The sequence below is a fragment of the Drosophila ficusphila genome, unplaced genomic scaffold, assembly GCF_018152265.1.
Source record: "Drosophila ficusphila isolate 14025-0441.05 unplaced genomic scaffold, ASM1815226v1 contig_106, whole genome shotgun sequence".
NCBI classification, from domain to species: domain Eukaryota; kingdom Metazoa; phylum Arthropoda; class Insecta; order Diptera; family Drosophilidae; genus Drosophila; species Drosophila ficusphila.
In genome coordinates, this window is record NW_025063993.1 from 11,671,455 (window position 1) to 11,690,043 (window position 18,589).

Here is an 18,589-nt window from a genome sequence, read left to right on the forward strand (position 1 = left end):
TGCAGTTTGTTAAAAAATTAAAATAGAAACATTTAAATGTATCCCACTTCAAAATCGGATTGAAATTAGAAAATTTATGGACTTGAAGGTAGTGAATTTTTGTCTATTTTCAGTAAACCCATTTTTGGAAATTTGGAAATGGGTTGAAACATAAAAATTGGAAAAATAAATAATAATGCAGTTGGTAAGAGAATTGAAATACAAACTTTTAGAGGTATGACATTTCGAAACCCGATTAAAATTAGAAAAGTTATGGTATTAGAAGTAGTGGATTTTGGACCATTTTCAGCAAACCCTTTTTTTTTTAAATTTCTTCCACTTTGCTTTTTTTTTTTGACATTTTTTCACCACCCAGCAGCAAACCCAACAAAAACTCACTGAAACTTTACACTTGCAATAATTTTCGCTTTTATTATTGTCGCATTACCAATCTAAACTTCAACTAGTTCTCGTACATTTACGCATATATCCAACTATACAATAGAGCTTTGCTTAGTGCTGCGTTAAAATACAACTAGGGCTTTACAGTTTTACATGGAGGCCTGTGACAAGCGCGCTTAGGTCTACTCACTAGGCTTACGCTAAAAACATCTATAATACACTTAGGGGATAGAGGCAGCCTTATGCTTAACGTACTGTTCCGATACGAATGGATTTTGTGTAGCACTCTATTACTGCTGAAACGAAGTCACAGTTTTGGCATGGATTCAAAATGCTTAAAGTACACAGGAGTTTCTGTGGCTGCCATGTGGATAGTAGTAGTTACATATGTGTGTTTGGAGCTGTCAAAAGTTATTTGATCGAGTCTTAAGGATGCGGAGAGCTGAATCGGTGTATCTGAGGTAATAACGAAAGTGCTGGACTATGCGTAACTTAATTAGGCGCTTAATTCGCCATTACCAACTAATAAACATTAAACAACTAACAAAGCGCATTTATGCATTTATTCATGATGCCTCATGATATTATTTATGATAATTTATAATGGGCAAGCACTCACATACACACACACGCGCCTATTTACACAACGTTCGCAGATAAACAACACACAGATACGCACGCACACACACATACACACTGTACAACTTCAGCTGACAACTGCAGTGACATTAATTAGCTGCAATAGCAACAAACAAAAAGATTTATGCATGTTAAAAGCGACTAATTATGTTTTTTACTTCTTAACTCATATTTTTTCTACAGCAGCTGTTTTTAAGCTGTTTATGAGCAGTGACATTTCTGGTTTTCACTTCGGCAGGAGTTTGCAAAAATCGAAAATGTTTTATAACTTCATTTGATTATCCAGAAAAAGGAAATTAAAAATAAATTAAATACACATTTTACGTTTCAGTTTATCAATTATGAAAGTGTAATAGGAGATAAAAACGAAATTAGGGACTCTCAAAATTTAAATTAAATAATATTAAATTAAAAACCATTTTCATAATATTGTCAACTTTGCAAAAGCGTGCCGAGAGTGAAAATTAGAACAGGTTTGATAGGTTCTGCTTTGCATTTTTGCCTCATTTTCATCCTGTCAGTTATGACGTCGCCGTCGCTGAGTGTTTTCCGCACTTTCGGCCGCCAGATGCAGCCAATGCAACTGTTTCCTGAGTTTAGCCCGCAATTTGCGATACTTAATGCCTCCTATGCCACCGATGCCGCCGACGCCTCCGCCGCCGAACAGCTGCTATCACGTGCCCGTCGAGAGGTCGTCTTTGAGCCATTGCGGTATTGGCCGCGAGCCGAGTTTTTTGAGCAGCTTCACCAGCGCCGTATTGTGATTCAGATAGTATCTGCAAGCGACAAAAAACACAGAGGAATGTTCCATCAGAAATGCAGTGGAAGTGGTCGCGCCATTAGAATTTCAAATCGCTCTGTTCCCGCCTCAAAAACCGAGCAAATATGCAGATCGACAGGGACTTACCTTGACAGCCCCTCTTTGTTGGCTAAGTTTCTGAATATTTTAATTCGGTCTTCTATCTCTTGATTGTTTTTATAAACCATTTGGATGGCTTAGACTTTAGCAACAGATTTGTTTGCAGGGTTTTCTTTACAAGAAAATCTTGTTTTCCAAAACCTCATTTAATTTATGGTTCTCATCCTCACCGCATAGAAATCGCTTTCATATCATTTCCCTTCTCCAAAAATAAGCCACATTCACTTCAACTGTAATTCCGTATAACCTTTTTTACCCACATCCTGTGTGAAATATTCTCGTGGCAATTTCTTCCCCCACCATCATCACGAAATCTCGTCAGGAAACAAATTTCCCCAGCTTACAGGCACTTTTATTTGGCCAAACTCCCCAGATATATTTCCCATTTACTCCAGTTGAATGCCTCACAAAGTAGTCCATCTGTCCATCTCCGCTTCCGTATGCCTTCCGTGTGTGGTTGTTGGCCTAGAAAGATCCCCGCCCAGCAAATCGTTTTCCTTGTCAACTGACAACAGCTGGCATACCAACGAAATCGCAGTACAGCAAAGTGCACTTTTAGCGGCCGCAAAGTGCCACATACTCTTCACACCAACCAAAAAAAAAAAAAGGGGAGAAAAAAGGAGAAAGGGGAAATAGTAGCGAGGAGTTTGGTCCCCACACCCATGCCCACATATGTTCATTAATCCTTCACTCAAAGCAGCTGCCTCCTGTGCTCCTTCGTCCTTCGTCCTGTCTGTCCGTCCCAAATCACTCACACTCCGCCCACACGACTGATGGCTCGAACTTTTCATGATTTTCCCACCTTTTCGGATTTCGTTTGGTCTCCTCTCTATTTTTTTTTGGTTTGTAAGGGGGGCGTGGCAGAATTTCGATTTTACTCACCGCTGCAACAGCTTGGCACTGCGCTCATCCATCGCCGGATACTGACGGCCCTTGGACTTTCCGAGGCATTTATTGCGCTTCTCGCTGATGGCCTGGCAGTAGAAGCCCTTCTTCACGTCGTATCGCAGGTGATTTGAATAATCGAGCAGCGGCTGGATTTTGAGGAAGCGCTGCAGCTCGTTCATCACATCGATGGGGTTCAGTCGCAACTGCTCGCCGTCGATGATGTGCAGCTGCTGGGCGGGATAGAAGGCCAGCCAGTGCTCCAGGTGCTGCGCGTACTTGCCCGGATTTAGGCAGCGGTTCCGCAGATCCTTCAGTGCCCTCGGTGCCGAATCGCTTGCCGTTATGACCTGTTCAAGTGGTGCGAGGGAAGAAGCAAGTGGAATAGCATTGAATCAGTGTTATTTCGAAACATAAGCACAGAGATTGGTCATGTGCACCCAAAAAAATTGGGATTCTATCTTAGATAAAAGTTAATTATAAGATAGATAAGCAATTTACATAAAGAAATAAACCAACATTCATCTCATGAATAGATTCAATAACAATGCAAAATTGTATTGTTGAGAAAATATGTTTAAAAAACTCATCAATTTATGAAATTATTTCTTAAACGGAATATTTAAATCATAAGGTAATAAACCATTTTAGTGTATGAGAAGTGAACAAAGAATTTAAAAGAAATTTCTAGCTATTTTCCAAAAGGAAATATGGAAATATAAAATATGGCTCATATTTAAACATATTATGAACACATTGTTTCTTAACCATTTTACTAGCAGCATTTTTGAATTCATTCAAATCATTTTTGAAAATAAATCCTTCCCTTAATTCCCCTCTGAATTGTTCATTTTCAAAGTGTAGAACAGTCGTAAGCAATTCATGGCTGTGGGCAACGGGTTTTGAGTGCCTCGGCGAGGACCTGGACACATGTCAGAGCAAGCTGGCGGAGCAATCTGAGGCATTCGGACATGTGTTAGTTGTGGGACACGACGACCGGGTGCAAATAGAAATTTTCCGGCATGGAATTCAAATGAAATGTGCCAAAGAATCAACGGAAGGAGGAAGCTGCAGGATGCGAGCCACCTACTTGCCACAATGGAAACAGCAGCAGCAGCAGCAGCAAAGTCCCACAAGTTGTTCGAATTAAAAGCAGGATTTTCTACATTTATTTTGTTTTCCGTTTTTGGTTTTTCTCGATTTTCTTTTGAGGTGAACCCAAATGAATTTTCCTGTTTGCTTAAATGTTTCTTTTCATTTGCCCCCGCAGTGCGAGATAAGGAATTGCAATTTGGGAAATTTGTACTCGACCCAGTTGATAACGAATGCATATCAATCAAGGGGGGCTGGCATTCGCTTTTAATAGTAAGCAATCAGTCGAGTTAATTAAAGTTTTCAATGGCTTGAACATTTGTATCGAATTGTTTTTCTAACAAATTTGCAGGAGGTTAGCTTCTGTTTGAAAATACTATTTGGTCATGCAACAAAAACTTCCAAATAGTTTCCCTTGGTTAGGATCTAAAATTATGTTAGTGAAAGTGACTCACCTGATAGAAACTATAGTTGTTGGCTATGACATCGCCGTGGGACCTTTGGTGTTGGTACCACGAGTAAGCTCTCTTCGCAGGTGATATTAAGATTGTGACAATTTTGGCATGTGGAAGCAGGGCGTGAGTTCTCTTTGGCACAGCCTCGCCATCGAAGTAAGTGGCACTCTTCTCGAACATGAAACGTGGCGATCCCAGTTGCGTGGGCATCGGAGAACTGGTATTCGGCATCGATTCCGAGGGGAAGAAGTCCATGTACCAGTCCAGTCCGCGATAGTAATTGTTTCCGTTGAAGAACTGCACCTCCTCGAAGGTTTCCGGACTGGGAATATTACTCGCAATGCTGCCGTGCATGGATAGGAATGTGTACAGAGCAGTGGTGCCCGTCTTCTGCGGACCAATCACCAGAAACTTGGGCAGCGATTCGCAGTTCTTGGTCTTCGACCAGATCTTCTTGTGCCGCACATCGTCGCAGGGATTGCCCCACACGGGATCCACCTCCTCGGGATGCAAACGGAAGTACATTTCAGCCAACTGAACGGGCGGAGCCGAGGCCAACTTGAGATTGGTCCAGCACTGCAGGAACTTGATCACCGATTGGAATGTGTACAACGCCAGACGATCGGATCCGTAGTTGGACATGTGCGTCATGAAGATGTTGATGGGATTGTACACGATGGTCTGGAAGAGTTCCCCACCCTGAATCGACTCATCCAGCTTATCCCTGCCCCCAGGATAGCGATCAATGTACATGGTGTGTGTGAACAAGCCACAGGTTTGCCTCGGCAGCACCATTATATTCCGATGAATGAATCCCCGCCGCAGACGAGCGGGTCTCAAGTGGGGATACTCCTCCGTGGACGTGACCTTCACGTTCCACACCTTCTTCCAGGCCAAGTACAGTAGTTCGTGGGCGGGATAGACGCCGGAGTGATGCGGTGATATGGAGTAGCCCGAGTCAGTGGGTATATTGTGATCCACTGCGAAGGCGTAGTTTAAGTGCATTTCTGCCATCAGGAGGGTGAGGTTGTCGTACAGGTGCGGCTGCTGGTGCTTCCACATGTGCGAAAACCAGTTGAACTCCTGCACGTTCTGCAGCAGGAAATCATCTCCGAGATTTTCATCCCTCGTGCCGTGGTGATAGTACTTTCCCGAGAATCCCAGATTGAACCGGAAGCCCGGTACCATGGCTGCTATGTTCTTTTGTGTGGCAATCAGAGCTCTCACGTCATCTGGTCGCAGTCTTGTGCCCTTCTCCCCCACGAAAATGTCATCGATATCCACCAGAATCATACGCTCCAGATTCAGGCTGAGTTGACCATGACTAAGGTAACTCAATGCATCCAGGAAGACCAAGCGATGGAGCCAAAAGCGCAGGCTGCTCCCGAAGAGAACTCTCTGTATGCCATCCAGTTGTCCTCGATCTTGGAGAACAGTTGTCAAAGGCAGCTGCACCTGACCCACACTATCCGCTGGATACTCCTGGGTGTTCCGCTGGGCCCACTCCACTGGCTCGTAGGTACTGTGATTATGCTGGAAAACGGCCCAATCATCGCCGGGCAAAGCTCCCCATGCAGTTTCCCCCGCTCTCGTCAGCCGAAGCACCGACGAGGAGGGATTCAGACTGGCATCTCTTAGTCTCAGATTCGTGTTCACGAACAAGGGGAAATCTCGGAGCTGTGCTCCCACCAGGGTCTCCTCACTGGGACTCACGAAGCCCACAATGCCCACGGAGTACTCCCGGCAATACTTGTCCAGCAGCTCCCGATTCCACTTGTCCATGTTGAGGTACTTGTCCAGGTTCTCGAACACAATCACTCCGTAGCGACCCTTGTCGAGATTGGTGAGCACCGGCAAGCTCTTGCCCGCCACTTCAATTTTGTATCTGCAAGTGGAGGAAAATGGAAAATGTGTAAGCATTTGAAACAGTTAAGATATTAAGTTAGTTACTAAATGATTCAATAAACAGTTAATCTAGTGCAAATATGTTTCTGACAGTTTACAAACGAAATAAATAAAGAGGTGGGTTGTGTTTGCATTATTTATTGATATGTTTTGAACTGAAGCTCCACACTCCAGTAGTTTTTCTTGCTCCTTCAGGATTATGGCAACAATTGCCCTATCACTAACAATGAAATATCTGTGTGCCATAACTGTCAAACCGAAAACAACATGGCAAACAAAGATGGCGTTGGAAGGAAGAAGAAGAAGCAGCCGGCTGAGATAGAGAAAGAATGCGGAGTGCTTGTCAAAAGTGACATTCATTGAGGGTGTGGGCAAATGAGACAAACGAAATCCTCCTTGGATTGGAGGAGTGCAGCGAGAGAGCTGCATTTGACAGCCGGATGTCAAAGGCGGTTGGCCATGACAGGCCATAGAACGCGGGTGACATTCGGTTGCGCTCGCAATTGCAATTGCAATTCCAAAACCCAAAACCCAAACGTGAGATGCATACGATAAGCTCGTGTTTGTTTTAGCTTAGATTGTTCTGTCAAGAAAGAAAAAAATATGTATTTGGCATAAATCTCGGAGTCTCGCTTTAACTGCTTAATTTCCATTCGTTAGAGCCACAATTTATTTACCTATGCCATTCGTTATTCATTTCAATTTACATAGCCAGGCACTTGGACAAAAAACACAACCAATGCCATAATTACATTGAACACGGTTGCATAAATATTCAACGTCCTTATGAATAAAATCAATTTCAATATTATTATTTTCGCTGGGTAAACCTGCTAAACGCCGCCGTACATTCGTGTATATATAGATATATATATAGTATATCCCAACTATTGCGACGCCCTTCGTCTGTGCGTAAATATTTTGCATAAATATTAAAATATTTTCACTGATATGGAATTTCCAATTGATTGAATTTCATGTCTGTCTCTGTGCATTTCTCTCTGGGCGGCGAATGCATATGCATGTGGACCAAATGTCGGTTTTGGTTTTGCGTATATCCTGCATGCACTGCCGGCCGACCAGCATCCTGGATCCTGAATCCAGAATCCTGAGTCCAGCATCCACCACATCCTGTTAGCCAGCCGGCCATTTAGTGGATTTTAAAGCTAAACAAGCCAAGCGCTCGTGACCGAGGCCAAAAACCATAGCCCGCAAACCCAAAAACTCGGCGATCCTTTGCCAAAAATGTTGTCCACTTTATTCAATATGCCAAGCGGTGTTTCCACCATTTAAGGGTTCCCATCCAGCACACGTAAAAACCCAAAAAATGGAACGTAAAAAGCCCAATGGAGCAGCCAGCCAGCCATTGTAAACATTTTTATTTCTTTATTTTTTGGAATCCACCGCACTCGCCGAAGCATATTAAAAATATTTGCAACTGCCCCCGCAACCGCTCGAACCGCTCGGCTGCATATAAAAGTTATAAAGCAAAACAGTTTATATATGTCTGAATGTGGTGGTGGTGCTCCACTGTTCCACCTACACCCCCCCTCCCCCCTCATATATCGTGGATATATGTATATTCCGGGGAATGGCTGCTTTCTCGCGGGCGTGGCGTATTATTGATAGTTTTGTGCGATGGGCCTGACAAAAAACGAAATGACTTTTGGCCTCCCGTCCCCTTTTGACCCCCTGGGTTATTGCAGTTGGAGAATAAATTCAGGTGGGGCAACATGGTGGTGGTGCTCTTCTGGGTGGTTTACTGGCCTGGGTAGTCGGGTGGTTGGGCGCTTAAAACGCTGACACACTGCATGCATTGCATATTTTATGGCGCGTCAACACGAGACCATGTGTCACACGGCATGGGGTCTCCATTTTGGAGTGAAGGGCGGGATTCTGCAGCAAGCCCATCAAAGTGGTCATTTATGTCCCGCCCGGATATTGAAAAATCGCACTCCCAGCGACAGCTCGTGGAGGGAATAAGTACAAAAGAAAGGATGCATAAGGAGGTAAATTAAGCTGACGAATTGCGGATCGAAAAGCAGATGACCTGTGGAGTTGCTTTAAATTAAATATATTAAATAGTGTCATGATGGAAAATTATTATTAAATTATAGAAAAAGAGGGTTTAAAATATAGAGATTTCTACATTTCAATTTAACATAAATTGTATAATAATAACATGGTTATGCGTATGCTTTTGTGTGCAAGTGAAATGTGCCATTTCAGTTGCTAACCACATTGTGTTTCCCGAAATTCTCTGAATGCGTTTGTTTGTTTATTATTTCCGAAAACCCCAATTGTTGTATTGTATACCACGGCCAGAGATAACAGCGAACCCACTGAGTAGCCCAAAACGACCCACATCAGACAGGACAAACGAGCCACGCAGGCACGAAAAGAATTTCCATTGCATACTTTTCAGGTGTTTCGGGGATTCGGGTTCGGGAATGCCGAGGGGGGAGATTTAATGCGAACTTCTGCTAGATTATTCGAGTCCTGTAAGAGCATTAATTAAAGCGTTTTATCCGCACAAAATGTTTGTTTAATTAACTATATAATGACACTTTCCCCCCGTGCGAGCGAGTGTGTTGATATTTGAAATTTAATTGCCAGACGGAAAGCGAGGAGTTCATTTACAGGGCCGCAGCGGATTTGTTTTAAAAACCCATTACCGGGTATTACTTGCAAGTAAATAAATGTTGTTGTTGTTTTTTCTGTTTTTTTTTTTTTTTGCGAGAGCAATACGGATGTATGGTTGAGTGGGTGGGTGGTTGGTTTAAAGGGATGGAGCTCATTTGTTTGCATTTGTAAAGGGTGTTAAATTATCCTCGGGATAAACGTAAAAGTGCAAATTCCGGCGTGCGCACGAGGTCTTGTTTTCCTTTTGGCCCTGTTCTTCTTCTTGTCTCCGTTTCCGGCTCGTAGGTGTTGCCTGTTTGTTTGTCTGTCTGTCTGTCTGTCTGTTTGTCTGTCTGTCTGACTGTCTGTTTGTCTGTCTGGGTGGCTAACTGAATGTGTGCGGGTGTTTGGCTGTGTTTGTTGGCCTTCTCGCGCTTGTCGCTTATGCAACGCATTAAATGAGCTTAGTTTTAGTTGACTTCCCACTGCCACTTTGGCTTACAGGGTCTTGTGTCGACTCCGCTCGAGTTGCTGCCACATTCCGCTCTACCACCGCTATACACCCTCCTCCCCCTCCCCCCTCTCCACCCACAGATCCCGCATCCCTGCCTTCTGTGTTGTAATTTCATTAGGGCGCTTTTGGGCTGCCGGCTTCATCTTGGCGGCGCATCTCACTTGGCCTTGTTGATATTTGCGCCAGGAAATTAAGCTGTAGGGCGAATCGCAAATGGAGATTCCGGTACTAGCTACCAAATCCCAGCCACGACAAGAAAACATTCTCTAAATTAAAATGGCAAGTTGAAAATTTCAACTACAGAAATAAGTAAAGAATAAGCCTAAGAGGACTTATTTCTGGAAAAGATTATTTCAAAGTAATAATAACAAAATTGAATAACCTTGCTTGCTTCCTATGAACTCAGCTTTGTAATTGAAACATTTATCAATAAATAAATTATTTTTTATGAACAATTAAAGATTTCAACTTCGTTTTTTTTCGCAATGTATTCCCATAAGAACACGGTTAACAGCGAGTATCAACATAGAAAATCACCTCCTTTAATCGAACAAAGGCCACAGAGTTTATTTGCCGGAGGCCAGGACGCATTTAAAGCCGTGCGTCGACTGGTTTTTGTGGTCAGCCAGGTGGCCTTATCCCTGGCATAAGAGCCCATCAGCCGCTTCGTTTGGCCGGACAGGTGGACAAATGGACAGATGGCCCCCGGAAAGTGGGCGATGGCAAAAGTTGCGCCGTGAGGCAAAGTTTCAGCTTATTAGCTGTGAGTAATGATGCAATTAGCACGGCGGAGGCCATGGACTGCCTGATTACTTGATTAGATGTGCTGTGGAGACACGTGTGCCAATTAACCGCCAGGTGAGTGGGAGGCGATTGATTTCTATCAGTCGGATCGAATTGGGAAATGGGAAAACTCGTAACCTTTGCCCTTATTTACAATCAAATTTATTTACCTCGAGGTGTTGCAGGATATTTCTATGTATTATGAGTGTTTTCGTATACGACATAAATTGGCTTTTAACAAAAGCCATGTATTGTGTTACCTCTTTGTTACGTGTAATGATTATATATATTTATGGTTATCCTGATTGACAATTACAAAACGTGCATAATGCATATTAATAGCTCATACCAAATTGTGGATTAATTACTGCATATTCAAATATCCAACCCAGATTTACGATTTGACTAATAATAATGGGTTAAAGTTCCTCCTACACTCGGCTCCAATTCTCAATTTAATGCCTCGTGTATTAAGCCATTTTCCCCGTGGCCTATAATTTTCAAGCGTAATTAACCCCACCCCCCGGCAGTCACTTGAAATGGGAAGTATTTACCCCGTGGTAAAAGCACTTCGCTCCGTACTTTAGCAACTCGCGCTGAGTAATCTATATATCATAAATAAAAACCCTCGAGAGGCGACTGTGTGCTTGAGAGGCGGAAGTTACTTCTGGCTCGGGACACTAAACAATGTGAAAATTATACAACAAATGGCCATTATATAGCATCGGCTGGGAGGATCCGGAATCGTTAGGCCCGCCCACTCAGCCCGCAATCCATTCTTTCATCCTTTCGACGAGGGCAATAAATGAGTTTAAACTAGAAAATTTATTATACGCGGCGAAACTACTTAAGTTCCACACACACACACACACACAGAGAGAAATAGAAAAGAAATGGGGGGAAAATGGAGAGCAGGAGACACGCAAAGGCAATGTCCTTAAAGTCGCGACTTGTGAGCTACCCCATTCCCCATTCCGCCCCTCCTGTTTAGGCCAATATAATCACGCAAGCCAGACGACGGAAAGTCGAGGAAAGTCGGGGGAAGCCTCCTGCTGCTTGAGTAATTCAATAAAATAACCAATTTGTTGAGAAAAAAAGAATGAGAAGAGAAGCGATGGTATAACAACAAGCGATGGTATAACAACAAGAACAACAACCAAAAAGCCAACTTGTCACACAAAACATGAGCGTGGGGTGATTGGGGTTTCAGGGGGGGTTTTGAGGGGGATTTCGAGGGGGTTTCGGTGGGCGGGCTCTCAGGCTCGGCGGTTCAGGGGGTTAAAGGTTGCGGAACAATCTCTGTGCACAGCAGCCAACAAACTCGAACTGCCGCGTCACGTGCCAAGCGCTAGAGCAAAAATATTTTTTTTATTTTTATTTTCACCCCCTCCCCTCCTCTTCTATTTTCTGCACAAACACAAGGGAAAAGTATAAAGACCATACACATATGGCTGCATATATGTATGTATGGTATGTATGTCGACTATATTGTATGGCCATTGTCGTGGCCTAAACAGTGGAAAACATTTCTATGAAATCTTAATGAAACGATTCTTATAAAATTGAATTCGGATTTGTGGAATTTTTAATTGCAAATGAAATGGAATGTTCAATTTTTAAAAGCAACTTTCTGCCGCCGCGAGCGACCCACACAAACTTCTGTATTTATCCAATTCAGTTCTGTGGAATACATTTTCGGAATTTTTAATTAGAAAGGAAATGGAATTTGAAGTCTTCACTTGTCAGTCAGTTTGTTTATTAAAACGCGAGTATGATTTGAGATTGATAACTAGGCCAAATGATTGGCAGCATTTGTAAGATAAAACATAAATTGCGGAGTAATTAAATTTAATTCTGAAGAATTTTATTAATCGGTAGAGTGTACTCTTATAATTTCTTATTCTAAACATTAAATATTCACAGCATTTGACATTAAGCCCCTATAAATCTAGTACTTCATATTTATCAAGTTGACAAGCCCTGTCAAATTATATAATTTTACAACCCATTGATTTCCACTGTGGCACGGCAGATAGTCTGCTGCCTGGTGGCTGGTTAAACTCCATTGACTTGTGAAAAATTGAAAATAAAAATTTTCCGCGACATTATTAAAGTAAACATTGGCGAAAAGGGTGTGATTATGACGAGCCAGCAGTGGGGAAAAAATGTGGAGCCAGCAGCAGGAGCAGCGACTAGGAGAAGAGCCAGCAAGCCCCAGGAAACCGGGAAAGCCGGGAAAGGAAAGGAAAGGGAAAAGGGGAGGGGGGGGGAAAGTCCTTTAGCCAAGTCCTAGCCAACATGGCAAGCTTCCAATTGTGGTGGCTGTTTATGGCGCTTGCCATGTGTCTGCGCGAATTGACGTCGGTTGAGGAGAGAAGCGGACGGTTTCGGTGTTCGTTATTCGCCTTTTGCCATTTCGCGTTTTAAAAAGTTCGGGCTCCCAGTGGCGCAATCAGCGCCCCGGAATAAGCGAGAGGATGAGCGCAGTTTTTGGGCTGAGCCACCACAAAACCATGCTACATTATTCACACACAAACACACACACACACAGAGAGAGACCCACCCACATGCCCATCAGGGGGTCGTGGTTTTTTGGAGGGAAAAGAGATGGTGGGGCTGTGGTTCAAATGATAACAAGGCTGCTGATGACTTCCGCACGCTGACTTGACTTCAGCCAGCCGCCCGAATTGGCTTCCTTAACCTCCGCTGACTGAAGCCGAATCAAAAATTGAAAATAAGGTTAAGTAGCTATTACATGCATATACACACGCACATTATAAATGGCAATTTAATAAACGATGGCAGACTATAGAGAACCATTGAGGCGATGTCTTCTGGGCCGCGTAATTACCTCGGAAAATTTCATTAGAATTTCACGGCGCATTAGAGGAAGAAAACTTGCCTCCGCCAGGACCTCTTTTTTGGAGGCTGGCCAGCAGCTCACAAATGACGGCAATCCGGGCGCAAAAACTTTCCCCGAAAAACTTTGCATACTTGCTGGCGCGCGCGCCTTTTGGCCAGAAAATTTGTATGTACAACGGAAGCCAGTTTTCCGGAAAAAAGGACGAGGGAAAAGCACACCGAAAGCTGGCAATCAATCAATTGGCCAGGCTAATTGGAGCGTCTAAAAGGGCAGCGATAACAAAGCGAGAAAAGCTGTGGCCCAAGTCCAATGGTAAGATGGCAAATCTCAGATATTCCACCTACTTAAAATGCAGAGGAGCCGCTGGCAAATATTGAATAAATTTAAGGTAGCTCTCCCTTCGGGTTTCGCTCGGCGCACGGCATTACGCATACGTCAAGTGCGACACTTGGAAAGTCACCGGGTGAATTTTTCATGACTAATTGAGTGGCAACTTGGGAGCAATGAGCAGCGTCGCTTCGGTTCATAAATAATTGATAATGGGAAAAGCGAGTTCTAGGATTGCCATCTTCCATGGGATAGATAGAAGGTACACACACACACACACATTCAAGGAATGCACCTGCGTTCCGTCCACGCACACACGCACACGCAGATATCCTTTCGTTCCCAGGGACGCATTTCAATAATGGCTGCCATGGCACCAGCGACAACTTTGATTGCCTGGGCCTCAGTGCTCTGCACTCTGCACGAACCCTGTACCCTTTACTCGGCCTTTGTGGCATTGGTCGTGATGTTCAGCTGCAGAGCTTCGGGCATTGCAACAAACTTAAACTATATTCCATGCCGGAGCAATCAGGCTGCCCCCTTTGCACAGCGAGAAATGTTGCGAGTCGTAACTGACAGCAATTAAGAGTCACCTATGCACAGAAACCATTAAAAAGTTTTCTGTTAACGCAATGATGCTACTAATTAGGGTAAAGTAATTGGATAGAGCAAAAAAGTTTAAAATATGTACTATAGATATTCTCAACTATTTACTATATGGTTTTAGTTTGGAAAACACTCTAAATATACGAGTTATAGTCTTTTATAGCTTTAAACGATTTAATTATTTCCACAGCTTTTAAAACACCAACATATTCGTGTTTAACTTAAAGATCTAACTTTGGCAAGCATCTATTTTGAGTTCTGTTTGCTCATCTCTCCTCTTTTCGATTCTGTGATATGCACACACTTCAACTCGCTCACAAAAGTCATCAGCAATAATGAGATGGTAATGTTAATGAAATTTGTTGCTCCCTGCTCTCGGCATCGGGCAAAGTTTGGAGTACCCGAAAACCCGAGCAAGCAGCACTGGAATCTGCAGCAGCAGCAGTAACAGCAACAGCAACAGCAACAACATTCTAGTCACTGAAGAGTACACTAATGAAGTCATTGATAAGCAGCGGGAGTAATGGCAGGATCAAGGACCCGCCCACCCAGCAGATACTGCGTGGCTCATATGGCCAAGTTGATTAGGTCATGAGAGCGATTCCCCTGCATATTTGGTTACTGCGCGGGAGACAATGGCTGGCATTACTCAACTTGTTTGCAGTTGGGTGTGGAATCAAGGGGACTGATTCTCCGACCGACTGAATGCCATTGCTGTTGCTATTTGTACTTGAAATCTCATTAAAGTTGAAGCACTTGTCTGCTGCCGTTGAAGCAGTCTTAGCCGAATTGCGATGGAGAAGCTGGAGAAGCAGCTAGTTTGCCCTCTGCCATAACGACAAAATTTAATTATACAACACAAAGGCCAAAGGGAAGGCGCAAGGAGTCCAAGGAACATCAACAGAAGCTGCGGCAAATTGAAATTTTTGCCCTTTGACTTTTGGAGGCAGCACAGGCTTGCTTTTCCCGCTCTTCACAAAACCATTCTTCTTGCCCTGCGGCTACAACCGCAATTTACACAATTCACAAACATGTACTCGTGTGTCGTGCATTTCAAAAAGAGTGTGAAGTAAAAAGTTGTATAAAAATAAAAATCGTATTGAAAAGTTTGCCACGCCCACCCGGTGGCAAAGTGCAGCTGGTATAATAATTGCGGTTATTCGCAGGAGGCTGCACATCCTGCGGTCACTGCGGTTAACCAATTGGGCGGTCTCGACACAGGCTCACACCTACACAGAACAGGACAACCACCCACCCACACACACACAGGCAAGCCGACAGGAGAATTACAAAGGCATGGCCAAGGAAAGAATAACTCTTTGTGCGCCAGAAAGTAGGCAACGAAAGGGGAGCCGGAAAATAGGGAATTCGAAATACCCTTGGGGAATGGGAAATTAAATGGTTTATAATCACGGAAAAGGTTGAAAAGTCAAGTTGGTTTGTAAGTTGATAAGTTGCTTTTAAAACAGTTATTTTTAAATATTGATTTCGCAACGTAAGCTATATACATATTATACAAATGAAATGTATACTACGTTCTCAAATTTGTAAAGAGCTTGAGGCTATAAAATATCCCCATTTATGAATTTATATTTTATATCCTATCGAAATTGGTTAATTAAATTCAAACCTGGAGCATTTCTAAAGCCCTAATACCTTTTTCAACCCAAACCCAACTGAATTGTGGACATCTAACATTTTAAAATCCCCTCGAATTATGCAACATTGCAGCCAGACTCTGTGTGTTTATGGCTTACAGTCATCCCGAAGGGACGCAACTCCTCCTTGAAGTTCAGCACTTAGTCGGCTGACAGCTGAAGGCTGAACAGGAGGGGGAGTTCCAGGGAAAGCGGGGAAAGGTGGCAAAAGAGGGGTGAAAACTGCTGACTTGGCCAGCGGAGCCATGTGAGCCGATTCGGTTGGAAGGAAGGAAGGTAACGAACGGGGCAGGTGAGACATTGGCCAGAGAAAACGAGACTTCCGCCTGAGCTGGCCCAGATGGATGTGCTGGATGGATGTGGATGCCCCAGCAAGGATGCTCGGGATGCGAGATGCGGCAGCGGTGGCAACGGCAGCGCCGTTTGGCAGGCCACTCGACCACAAAAGCATAAGTTGCCAATTAAACTGGAATGCTTTGCTGGTTGCTGGTTGCCCGCAGCAGCGAAGAGCTCGAGGAGCAGGAGGAGCTCCTCCCCAATGGAGAGACAGACTCAGACACACAGACAGAGAACGAGCGGGAGCGAGCGGAGAAGCTGCATAGCTTGGCATTAATTTCATAACCTGCCTTTTTATGGCCAACTACCCAAATTGGGTCAACATTGACAATGGCCGGGTCCTGCAGCAGCAAAGGAAACGGACGGAACAGACGAAAGTAGAGCATTCCGGAGTCCAGAGTCCGGAGGACCCCACTTGCCACTCGCCATTCATTTCCCCTTCTGTATCTCTCTGTGTCTGTGTGTGTGTCTTTCTTTGTGTGCATCTGTGTGTGTGCGTGCAACGTGGTGTTGGTTACGCTGCCACTTCCGTTTCCCAGTTACTTTGAGTGTAATAATTATCGCCGCATCGCTGCCTTTGCAATTATGCAAATTTGCCAGAGCTAATTGTCTATGATTTCTCTTTTGGCCTGTGAAACTTACTTGATCCGATTGTAGACGAGCAGCTCGGCAATGTCCCTGCCCAGGCCGGAATATGTGGTTTCCACAAAAACAAGGACTTTCGGATCGATTCGTAACCGAGCCTCCGACCGGTGATCGGGCGCGGGGGAAGCATCTCGGATGTGCTTGCCGCCCGAGTTGATCATGCGGCAGTTGATGATGGGAGCGGGATGTGTGTCGCGTTGGATGAGACTGAAAAATATATAAATATTTTATACATAAGTTATGGTTATTTAAAAGGAAGAAATTGTACATAAAATCACAGCTTGGTAATGGAAAAATATGGCATGCAAGTTTATTCTTCGCTGCACACATTTTCTAGAAATGTTTGTAGAAGAATTACAATGAGGAAATTTGTAGCCCTTAAAAATTAGTATTGCAAATATGTCAAACCAAATGAATAAAATCTGCAGTTGAGAACAAACGGAATTCATTTGTAGACAAATACAAACGTATTTATTTAAAACTTTGCTACAAAATAAATAAAAACTTTTTGTAATCCCCTTAAATCCATGAATATTTTTTCTGCTTTTTAACCCTTTGCTAAGATCCCTCAAAGCAAACTTCAAGCTTACTGCTTCCCTTTGTTTTGTTACCTGTTTGAACAAACCGAAATCCCCTTTCCGAAGCTCAAATATTTAAGCATTTACCAAAGCAATTAAAGGATGTAAAGAAGCAGACGTTGACTTTTGCAGCTGTCAGAGGGAAAACTCATGCATAAAAAAATATGCTGGAAATAATAAAATGGCAAGCTGCACACAAAGCACCGAAATGCAACATTTTGTTGGAGCGGAGGGTAGATAAGCAAAGCAAGAGGCGGCAAACTTGCCAGTGGAGAGCTGTTCTTCCGCTCCAGTTGAAGACGATGACGATGAGTCGCTGGCGGCGTTCATTTATTGTATTTGCTTTTGTCGAGTGACTGCCGGCGGGGATTTTGCGAAAAATAGGGAGAAGCTGTGACACAACACCGCATGTTTGGAGCCGAAACTGAAGTAGCAGGGGAACAGTGGCAGTGGCAGCCAAATTGAGATACGCGACAACGCTGCGTATGCGTAATATGCAAACATCGTTGGCGGTTGTCGTTAGCGCTGGCTCGATGTTGCGTTTTGCCGGTGCCTGTTGGCTGCCACAAGATAAAAGCCAACCGCCAACTGTCTTTCCATACCGCTATTGTGATAACACACCGTAAAAAAAAAACTTTTGAGATCTGTTATCTCAATTGGGGTATGTTTCTTAACAAACTTCATTTTCTTGGTATTTATGTCTGTTTATCTAGTGCATAATATTATTTCAAATGTAATTAAACATTTTACCTACTTTTTTCTTTGTTGTTTTTTTTCGCCTGTATATTTAAATAAGCTTCATTACCTCAATTTTACTACCTCTGATAATGCGATAAACAAGCACGTCAATTTTTGAGCACCTGGTTAATAAATTTGGTTTAACATAATTTCATGTGTTTATACGCTCCTTTATTTCGTGATAAAGTGTAACCCATAATTACTTTATAAACGAAGTGAGCAGCGTTAAAAATTAAATTTATTATGTACGCATGTCTGAAAGCATGTTGCAATGCCAAACAAGTTTTTTTCTCTTTTACTTTATTTTTTCGTGTTATAAAAACAGATAAGTATTTTCAGCACAGTGCGTTCCCTCAGTATCTCAACCCCAAGGCCTGTCTCACATATCTTCATTTGCATGGTGTTCCCGAGTCCTTATGCTCCTTCTCCTCCTCCTCCTCCTTAAAAGGCAACAATGCGGCTCATTAACAAACCAACAACGAGCTGAAAACTGAGCTGTCTAATGTAAGTTTGTGAGTCTCAACTCTCCTTTTGGCTGTCGCTGTGTGGGTCAGAACTTTTCTCATAGGAGTGGAAAAGTTTGTGCCCTAAAACTACCTGGAAATCACCTTTGACCTGGGCAACTTTTCTATTTAGATTTTAT

The 18,589-nt window shown here is 43.3% G+C and overlaps 1 protein-coding gene across 1 annotated transcript in view; it reads right to left on the reverse strand.

Annotated features, from left to right (window-relative positions):
* Positions 1 to 384: 384 nt before the first annotated feature.
* The window catches only part of LOC108093108 (bifunctional heparan sulfate N-deacetylase/N-sulfotransferase), a 54,624-nt gene continuing 36,419 nt past the window's right edge, over positions 385 to 18,589 (reverse strand). Inside the window, exons 4-7 of the mRNA XM_017193049.1 lie at positions 16,628 to 16,837; positions 4,372 to 6,256; positions 2,822 to 3,174; positions 385 to 1,796 (exon numbers count right to left, since the gene is read on the reverse strand). Of these exons, the coding sequence (XP_017048538.1) occupies positions 1,694 to 1,796; positions 2,822 to 3,174; positions 4,372 to 6,256; positions 16,628 to 16,837 (2,551 nt within the window). The 3' untranslated portion in view covers positions 385 to 1,693. The remainder of the gene's footprint in view (positions 1,797 to 2,821; positions 3,175 to 4,371; positions 6,257 to 16,627; positions 16,838 to 18,589) is intronic.